We start from the raw sequence: 10,111 nt of genomic DNA, 5'->3' as shown, positions 1-10,111 counted from the left end.
TTGGCACAAATCAATCATTACCTTTATTTGGCACAGACTACTTCCATGTTCTTTCTGTCTCTTAACAAACTTTTATTTTTGTAGCCATGTGAAAACAGAAATTTCAAGGGAAATCTCCATGCTGGTCGCTGGCAACTTGGAGTCACAACTCTCTCTGCAGGAGCCAGCTGGGCTAGGCCTTTGTGAACTCCTCAGCATCTTCCCAGGGCTGTTTTTTCCTACTAAAGTTACTTGTGTTAAAGGAATGAAGGAATTATTGAATTGGCAACCACTTCAAAGCAGCAGGGGCTCCTTCTTGGCCAGAGGTATTGCCAGTTGTTCTTCTCAGAGTGAATATTCATGCCACAAGCTGCAAGGGAGGCATTCAAAACATAGTTATTCTGGGAGGAATCCAAATCTGGCATCTTAGTTGCCCCCTCTACTCCAAACGGCTCTCGACTGCCAAACAGTTGGACTAGGCTAGGCTCCCTCCAGCGCCACAATGGCGGCACCCCAGCAGACACAATTTTACGGTTCACTTAAGCACATGATATATCTGAAGGCGTAGCATCTCACGGCTCTCATCTTTCAAGGCCAGTGAGTTCTTGGCCAGCAGAAAGGAGGAGACAACGAAAAATTAACATTGAAGTGAATTGAAAAAGGAAGGGCATAGAAAAAATAGAATCTTCTTGTTGTTGTTCTTAGGCTGTATTCCTCTTGAGGGGGTTAGCACTGACATTTCCTTAGAATAAATGTTACTTATTCCCATCTAATGTTCTATGAGACTTTGTAGCCATTGACATTGCTGATGCTGGCTCCACTTCTGCAGTCAGATGCAGTTTGGTCTATAGCAGTGATAAGTCTAAAAAGTCATCGATCTAACCAGTACCTCAAATGAAGACCGTTGCTATTCTGAGCTTTCTGAAGAAAGATAAGTACAGTAATGCATGCAGCTGGGATATAATACCAGTCTAATAAAGGAAACTGCAGAGCTTCAGGGCTCAGTTACACTCTAAATGGAGCTGTCGTGAATGCACTGACTGGAAGTCAAAATAGACTGGAATGAGGAAGTGATACAGCTGGGGTGGGGCAGTCTTCTAACATGCATGATGATCTTGCTTGCACAAGCTTTTCAAGTGTCATGGGGCATGCACCCAGTCTGCTGGAGATGGTACAGTGCCGGTCTAGGATCACCTGGTCTAAATTCCCACTTTGCCATAAAAGCTGACTGACTTTGAGCCGGTCACTTCCTTTTAGGCTAACCTAACTCACACAGTGGTTATTCTGAGAAAAGAATGGAAAAGGGCAGAATGCTGTAAGCTGCTATGGATCCTTGTTTTGAGAAGCAGTGAAGTTAATAAATATCTAAATAATAACAATAACACAATCATAGTCACTGGGATTTTCTACCATGATGAATCTACATGCACCTTTACTATGCAGATCCTGACACAAGCTGTTTATCTGTGAGAATGAATTACAGATTCTTCTCTCCATCTTTGTGCATTTTCCTTGTCCATCCTTGGTGCATTTTCTCCAGTTTGCCTTAAATCTAATTCCTTGGGGCACCCTGCTTATTTGTTTGTTTGTTTGTTTTGTATACTGCCCAACCCCCGGAGGGCTCTGGGCGGTGCACAGCATAATTTCCTCATACAACATATACAAACAAAACCCCATTAAAATTAGATTAAGTTAGATTAAAACACAGCAGTATTGATGCAATGGTAGCAAAGACACTGTCCAGCAATTAACCAATAGGTCATGCTGCCTATCTCCCCCTAATAAGCCAGCCTGCTCTTCCAAATAGATCTCTATACAAAACCTTGTATGTCCACCCAGGGACTGAGGGAGTTGGAACCAGAGCTGTACAAACCTGTGCATAACTGTGGGATTCCCCTTGTACTTTAGCAGTAGCTCTCGCACTGTGGTGGGGGGACTGAGCCCCAGCAATTCTGCTCGCTCCCAACGCTGCAAGCGAGTGATTCCTGTGAGCAAAAGAAAACATGGTGGCATGCCAGAAGGACTGCCTCCCCCAAGAAGTTTTCTTGCAAGGCCAGCAGCTACTGAAGTTGAGGAGGTCCAGGAAGAGTATGCCCCCTCCCCTTTTCTTTTTCACATGTTTTAACTAGGAGCTCTTACCAGTGCAGGGCCCAAATTCCCAGCTGAGATCAAACTGTTTCAACACCTCTGCCTGTTCTGGCTGCACAGCCTCTTGCAGGAGGGCTTCTACCTGGATTGTCTCTGCATCTGATGAAGAGGAAATGGATCAGAAAAGCTTCCCTTCACTCCTGCAAAGAAGTTCACAGCTTCCCTTATCCAGTCCTGCTAGAATTTTTCTGACCTGCTCTCTGCAACTCAACCACGCTCGTGTTTTTTTTGGTTTCTCTCCATACACACTTTAGTCTCATAAATTGACCAAATTCTCCTCCTGTTTCTTGCTGTATAAATGATGTATGCCCTTGTTATTGATTAAATACTCCAGGGCATAACTAGACTGAGGCACTGAGAATTATTTGATAGACCTGTTGATACTCTTCTCCATAATGGATACAGAAGACATATTAAGATTACCCTGCCTCCTGGAATGTGAAATATCGCTTATGCAAGACTTGATTCATTCATTTTTCACAACTATATTATCAGGCAAGTTGTTAATGTTTGCATTTTACAAAATGAGGAAGGCAGGGGGTGGTCTGGTTCTCAGTCACCATTGGGTAACAGTGGCACAGATTTCCTAGGATGTTCATATGTGGTACCGCCACAAACACCTTTTCTCCTCTACTTGCTCTGCATGGAAGCCCTAGAACAGGGGTGGCCAAACTGTGGCTCATAAGCTACATGTAGCTCTTTGCGACATACTGAGCAGCTCACAGCTGGAGATGCTGGTTGATGAAGTAGGTTTCTCCCTCTCCTGGCCTGTCTCCCACTGTGCATGTCCTTGTCCCTGGCTGTGCTGCTGTCTTTTGCTATGAGGCTAGAAGAGACTGGGTGGTGAGGTGGAGGCAGAGGTGCTCATAGCCCCTGTAATTCATACAGCCTTGACAACAGCCTTTTTAAAAATAACTCATAGCAAACTCTACTAGCAGTAACAGCCAAAACTATTCGCAATCACTGTGTGATGCCATTTCCTCCAGCCAATTAGCAATATCTGTTTTTACCCTTTTTGTTCTTATTTTTAAATAATAATAAAAATATATACGTGAACAACTGTTACGTATGGGCTTTTTCGCGAACACAGTTTGTTCTTGATTTAATATATGTGGTCGTCATGGTTTCTGCTTTTTTTTCGCACGCACTTGTGCCGGAATGTGCTTTGACCCCTAATCTGTCGCCCATTTCAGCCTTTGACTCAGATGTTTGTGCAACTTTCTGGGATAAAACGGATTCCCTCCACAATCCACTGCTTATGTGCGAAACGCAACGCGAAGAATCACGCCCACTGTGTGATGCCATTTCCTCCAGCCAATCATCAGGTGAATGCTTGCTTACACATTGCCAGGCTGGTTGTGCGTGCAGATTTCTTAGCAGTTTCTGCTTTCCGGCCTCACCTCAGCTTCCTGCCCTCCTCAAGTGGTTGGTCATGGTCTTCGACAGACTGATATGTCGAGATAACAAGATCTCTGTGCAGAGGTACGCGGAGACAGTGAAATCACGCTGACTCGGTAGCTCATTAACTGCGTTACCTTGGTAGCTTGGCGGCCCGTCTGTGAAGGTGGAGAGGAGATCACATGGTTGGCCAGAAAAGTTCAGCCGCCATTTCAGGCAAAGCTCAAGGTAGGGGTGTGTCATGGCGGACCGAGGAGACAAGGGACCTGATTGCTGTGTGGGGGGAGGAGGAAGTGCAGCGCTCCCTAAAGTCAAACTACAGAAACTTGGATGTTTTTGAAAAGGTGGTGGCGGAGATGCGCCTCAGGGGCCACAACAGAAGTCCCGTCGAGTGTAGGACAAAGGCTAAAACTTTAAAATGGGACTTTAAAAGAGTTAACCAGCACAACAAGACTTCTGGTAATGGTCCTTGGACCATGGCTTTTTTTAATGAGCTGGGACAGATGTTGGGGGGGGGGGACAGAACCGTCAACCCGTCGCACCAGCTCAGAGCAAGTGAATGTTTAGTGGCCGCTTCCACCAACGCTGTCTCGAAGGACTCCGCCAACATGGCGCACAAGGCCTTGGAGACTATTGACCCGAGACCCCTGCAAGTCTCCACTCCATCTCCTTTTTTAAAATAATTTTTTTTGTATAGAGTATTTGTACATTTGTTACATTTAATATCTTTATTCCATCTATACATTTTTTCCATTTTCTCCCCCCTTCCCCCTTCTTTCTATTGGTTATTTCATGCAAGCAATAGGAGATTCATTCTTCTTATTCTCTTACTCCATGGCTCTTCGTTAAATCCGGCTTCTTCGATCCATTTTTCATACACTGTCCATATCTTCATGATATCTTCTATTTTTTCTTTCCACTCCATCTCCAATGTCACAGGGTGAGTATTCAAGTCTCCCTCTTCTGCCTGTGAATGCAGCATACGTTTTGGTGGGCCTGCAGTGAAATTATGCATCCCTCGCCACTATTTGGGCTGGAATTAGAGGGTTTAGTGCCTCTGTCTGTTTATATAGTCATATACTGGAAATTCCGCATCAGGTGGGCGGGGGGGGGGGGGGGGGGGGGGGTTGGGAAAGAGACATTTCGCAGCCTTTACTTACTGAGCGGTTTCTGCCGCAGCCCTTTTCTTTACCAAAACCCTTCTAGCGACTGCCTTCCTCTTCTTCATCCACTTTTCCACAACTGCCAATCGGCGCTCCAGATCTCTGTCTGCAATGGGACAGTGTTCAGAATTACCATTTATGATGAGGCAAGGCAAAGGTTAAAAACATTCCCTTGCTGTGCCCAGGTTGTGGAGTCAGTGGGGGACAAACTCTTGATCCCCCATGAGTCCATTTGGAAACCATGCAAACTCTGGGACAGCCATTGACGATACCAGGCAGACACCGGTTGTTGTTTCTAAATGCTCCACCCCTTGGTTCTACGAGCTTACATTGAGGGTCGGAACAGGGCTCTGTCTGAGTTCCAGCCTCAGATGTGGGGGAGACGGGTGTCCCAGGCTGCACCTCCATCAGACGACATGCCCCTTGCTCTCCAGACTTGCCTGATTTGGAACACAACATGGAAAACAAGGTGGGTAGCAAACAATGGTGGGCTCATGCTTGTTTATCCCCAGTCACGTGATTTGTGTCCCTCACACAACAGCACATTCAGACCTTTGTTGGCCTCGCTGGTGGGGGGACTGAAGAGTCATGGTTATGTCATGCAACCCTTTGGGTCCCTTTCCCTTAGATTTTCCGAGCTCTGGTGCTCCGGCACTTCAGAGCTGCTGGAAGATGTTTCTAGGAGATGGGCACATTGTATTAGTCAATTTGTCTCTGTTTTAACAACTGTACAGGCTTAAGAAAGCAAGCGCGCAGGAAAGCACATTACTGCTTGGGGCCTTGCTGTTAGGTACCGCTGCCCGTTGTCTTCCAGACAGCCTTGCAGAACTCATGTACGGCCTCAAAGGCCATGGTGGTGCCCACTCCAAATTGTTGCCGAACCTCTTGGAATTTGGGCTGGCCAGGTACCATATAGCCATCCCCACTCTCATCTCCACGGGCAACGCTGGGCGCATGTGAATGTCCTGCCGCTGGAGAGTGGGTGCAAGGCTGTCCACTATTCTCTGGAATGTTCTTCTGGTCATGCAGAAATTTTTGACCCACTCCTCATCGTTCCAGGAGGACAAAACGCAGTTGTGCCACCAATCTCGGCTCCGATGTGGGTACACCCAGAAGCGGCGGGGTGTTGGCACAGCAGCTAATGCAAGCCATCTCTGACATGTGCGTGACCTGCGTCCAGAGTCTGATCCCATCGCAAACACTTCTGGCACATTGGGATGGCCAATCATTGGCTGCATAATGACTTGTGCCGCAGCCCTCAGACTTGTTCAGTGGCATATGAGCAGCAGAATCATTAACATCACCTCTGACTCTTCAGGCTCAAGGAAGCGATATCTCGAGAACAAAGGAACTTGTTACCGCAAGAACACGGGCGAGCGAGAGCCAATGGTGACGAGATCTCGTCACACTCACCGTGAAATCTCACGAGGTTACGGTAGCCAATGGGAACATTGGAGATTCGTCATCACATGGTCACGTCACAGCGTGACAACGTGATGACGGGGGCCAAGCGTCACACAGAACACGCCCCTGGACGGCGCAGCAGCCAATCAGGACTCTCGTTTGTATTGCATTCCACGGCAATGCAAACTACAGGGGTTTCTGGAGCAAGAAGATGATCCATATCAACCAAGTGATGTGTGAATGATGTCGAGTGACAAAACGGCAACAAAAAGGTCAGTATGTCAATGCGGATTGCATTCATTCCAGAGCAAACCTTGTGTGCGAAAAAGCCCTATGTATTAATTATTCTTAATGTTTATATAAAAGATTTGTAACAGAATATGTATGCAACAATTAAAATGTGCATATTAGCTGTTCACGTCTTGTGGCTCTCAAACATCTGAAGCTTATTCTACGTGGCTTGTACGTTAAGCAAGTTTGGCCATCCCTGCCCTAAAACGAGCAGTACCACATGCTGCATTACCACTGTACAAGTTGCATGGTTAATACCTTGTTGCTCTGCAATTCTCTGCAGAGAACCAGGAAACTGGGACAGTAGGCTGACAGAACTGGAGGAAGTGAGGGTAGCTGCCTTCTCTAAAGGAGCACAGTCTTGTAACCACTATTAAAAGGAACAACCATACTAGTAGAATATCTCTCCTGTACCTGTTTACCCATGCCAGAAACAAACACATTTTACCTTCCTTGTAGATTACAGGTGAGCTCTCACTCTGTTGTTCTCCTGCACTAAGTGCAGATCCAAAAAGAAGGCTAGCAGCCAAAGATGAAATAGTATCACAGGACTCTTGCACGACATACATGTACACCCGTCCCATGGGCAGCCACTCCCAAGGACCCAAATTTCTAAAAAGGGGTAACTGGCCTAAGCAATACCTTAACAACTTGGATTTTAAAAACTGACTATTGATAATAGATATTTAAGTAGTTATTACCATCAGAGGGCAATCATAGACAGTGCTTAGTAATTATAATTGTAACGGTCATTCATCCTGCCCTGCCAATACTCACCACAGGGAGGGCTCTGAGCCTTTACTTCCTTGCTATCCCTTTTCTTCTTCCTTACCACTTGGAAAGAGTCTGTGATGAGCCGCTTTCTGCCCATGGCCCCATGAACTTCAGCAGATTGCTCCAAATGGAGGGCTGATAAAAAGCAGAGATGGTCTAAGTTTGTGGCTTTAGGTTCTGTTCCACTGATAATCAGAGTTGGCTCATTTCTGAAAATAAAGCTAGCAGCTGAACACAAACTGGCCTAGAAGTTACCTCCACCTGTCTGGAAACTCTATCTGAGGGATCTAGATTTACTAAGAGGTCAGAGAAAGGCAATTTATGCGTGCTCAGAGGCCCTGATCCTTTATAATAGCTGCATCTTCTGCAGCTCAGTGCTGTCACTGACAGGGTTCTGATGCTGAGCTGAAAACAGTAAAAAGTTTTCTACACACTGGACTAATTCCCTATCAAAAGGATGCACACTGATTGATTGATTGATTGGATTTGTAGCCAGCCCTATCCCCGCAGGACTCAGAATGTGGCCTCCCCACACCTTTCCTGCTTTTTCCACATTTCAAAAATAAAATCCAGATTTCCAAGACTCCCACCATGAGTTTACCTTGCCAGTCCTTTCAGAAAACCCAAGGGTCCTGAACAAAAGCAAAACGACCACCTACCTTCTCTCAAGTCATACAGCAGCTGGGCCCCATGTTGCCACCTGTCCACCCCCAAAACTAGTCCTCTCGTCTCCTACCGGGTCAACAAGTTACTTCCAATCTGTCAATCGATCCGCAGAGAACCCCCTCTAAGATCCTGGCCTCAACTCCCGAAAAATGGCATCAGTAAGGGAGAAAGGTATTTCTGCTTTGGGGCATGTTGACCGAAAGAGGAGCGAGCAGAGCCGCTCAGCCCACCCACCCAACGCGGCTACCGCATCATTACCCCGGATCCGGGCTGGATGTTGACAGGTGCCCAAAAATGTCTCGCGGAAGAGACGGCGAAGACTTCTCGCGCGCCTGGCAGGCGATGCCAAGGGAAAGGGTGCGAAGCTACACGGCCTACGCCAGGGACGGCTGTGGCTGTTGTTGTTATTTGTATCCGCCAATGGCAGCGCTGCTTTCGCTTTGCGTTAAAGGCACAGGCAGAGGAGAAGGCCAGCGGAAGGAGGTTGGCGGCGGTCAGCCCTGGCGGAGAAGAGACGCTGCTGTTCCGCTTGCTGGACTTCGTGCGTCTCGGTGGCTTGGAGCCGTCGTGTCATTGCATGGTTGCATTGTGTCTTTATATACGCCTGGGCCGTAGGCGTTGTAGTCCACGAGATTCCCCCCCCCCCACCCTCCTAATTGCTTCCCCCAGTCGAGGACACTGAAGGGTGTGAGTCACCCTCGCGAGTCCCCAGCTGTTTACACAAGTCGTATAGATCGGTTTTGCTCAGCTGTAAAGCAGGGTAACACAGACTTCGTTTGCGTGGCATTAAGGATGTTTCTTTTTGCTATTTATTTTTGAGAAATCGAACAACATGGGTTCAACATTCAGCAAGCGCTGTTTGTCATGGTGATATCGATAGAGACCACATCTACTGGGCAGGCGCACAGATCAATTATCCACAGTGAATGTATGGGGATCCAGACAAGTCCAGACATGTCTGTCATATACCACAGAAGGTTCCTCAAGCAGGCTTTGTTTTCCATTTCTCTGTCTGAAGATGTTAATGCAAACTCAGGATACTCTTGTGAAGAGTTTTCATTTTTCAGTGGATTCATGTTGCAAGGAAGGCTGCTCAGAGCAGTTAAAATGAAATAAATGAACAAAAGTTGTCACTCATCTAGGGTAGTCTTTGGCCTAGATCTGACCCTGGACCCAGATCAAATCTTAATGTTGGTGGTGTCAAAATGGTTAGACCTGTTGCACCAAGCATTTTGCCAGAAGGCAAGGAAGGAGGAACTTACTTGCCTCAACCATACACAAATTGGCAACTCCCCACACCTCTCTGTGGCTGTCTTCCTCACAGCATCATATTTTGCCTGCTGCACTAGCACCATTTCTAGAAACAGTGGTCTTGTTTATAGAATACTTTTATTTCCAGCATAAACGTCTGTGAATTCGCTTGGACTTGCAGAGTTCGCTTCCTCAGATGCAATGTGAGGAATATTTCTGTGGTGGTTCAGGGCATCAAGGGCTGAGCTAGGCTACAGTTGTGAAGCATGCAAATATATTGCCCCATGCCTAATAGTAGGGGACAAAAGGGGGGGGGGGACCTGAAAGCACAGCATGACACAGCAGGATCATAACGAGCAAAAGCCTGGAGAAACATGACATTCAATTCTGATAGTCCTTTTGAAAGCCATTGTTTGGGTGGTAGGATTATGAAAAGGAGTTGTAGCATCCTGGTATCTCTACTGGGTAATGTCCTGTTTGCCTGTAACAGGTAAGTTGTTGAACTTTGGAGGATGCACTGGTTATCAGTGCAGTCAAAACAGAGAAGATTTGAGATTTCACACATAAATCTTGAGGCATGTTAGGTTAAGCAGACAGACGATTGCTTGCCCAGGGCTACCCCCTGCCCTGTTACCTGTGCTGGAGAAAGCATTTGATTCAGGGCTCACATTTCAACTGTCCTTCTTCAGGGCCACATACATCTTCAGCACCACCATCCCTTTGAGTAGCCCCAGTGTAATAAATTGCATTTTAATTTATGCAGACCTCTGATTATTCAAGGACTTTGAATATGCCCCCAGGTTGTGTGAACTAAAGAAGTTGTGCTCTTTTCTAACCTGATTTAAGTTGTCAGCTTTGCTTAATTTGTTTCCCCACCAACTTTGACTTCATCGAGTTAACTACAGTAGCTTGACATAAACATTTCTGATATATAATTGTGAGAAGAGGCTGACAGTCTGTCAGCCAATCCAAAATTAAATCAAAGGTAACCTACAATGTGTGTCTACATTGTTAAATAAGGGGGATACATGTTTGCA

General features: G+C 46.4%; 1 protein-coding gene across 6 annotated transcripts; it reads right to left on the bottom strand.

The window, feature by feature from the left end:
* POLD4 (DNA polymerase delta 4, accessory subunit) lies at positions 1 to 8,435 on the bottom strand. 6 transcript variants are annotated; one of them, XM_048485728.1, is made up of 6 exons: positions 8,082 to 8,432; positions 7,161 to 7,292; positions 5,018 to 5,128; positions 4,686 to 4,794; positions 2,119 to 2,226; positions 1,853 to 1,964 (listed from the first exon to the last, which is right to left on the bottom strand). In XM_048485728.1, the coding sequence occupies exons 2-5, from the start codon at positions 7,252 to 7,254 to the stop codon at positions 2,148 to 2,150; spliced, it is 393 nt and encodes a 130-aa protein (XP_048341685.1). In that variant the 5' UTR covers positions 7,255 to 7,292; positions 8,082 to 8,432; the 3' UTR covers positions 1,853 to 1,964; positions 2,119 to 2,147. The 6 variants fall into 6 exon arrangements, with proteins under 6 accessions (XP_048341688.1, XP_048341685.1, XP_048341686.1 ...); XM_048485729.1 differs by lacking the exon at positions 8,082 to 8,432 and adding an exon at positions 7,817 to 8,068; XM_048485730.1 differs by lacking the exon at positions 8,082 to 8,432 and adding an exon at positions 7,894 to 8,068.
* Positions 8,436 to 10,111: the final 1,676 nt, after the last annotated feature.

This window comes from Sphaerodactylus townsendi, linkage group LG02 (assembly GCF_021028975.2).
Source record: "Sphaerodactylus townsendi isolate TG3544 linkage group LG02, MPM_Stown_v2.3, whole genome shotgun sequence".
NCBI lineage: Eukaryota > Metazoa > Chordata > Lepidosauria > Squamata > Sphaerodactylidae > Sphaerodactylus > Sphaerodactylus townsendi.
Note: the sequence above shows the minus strand (reverse complement) of the source record. Positions and strands in the feature narration are given on the sequence as shown.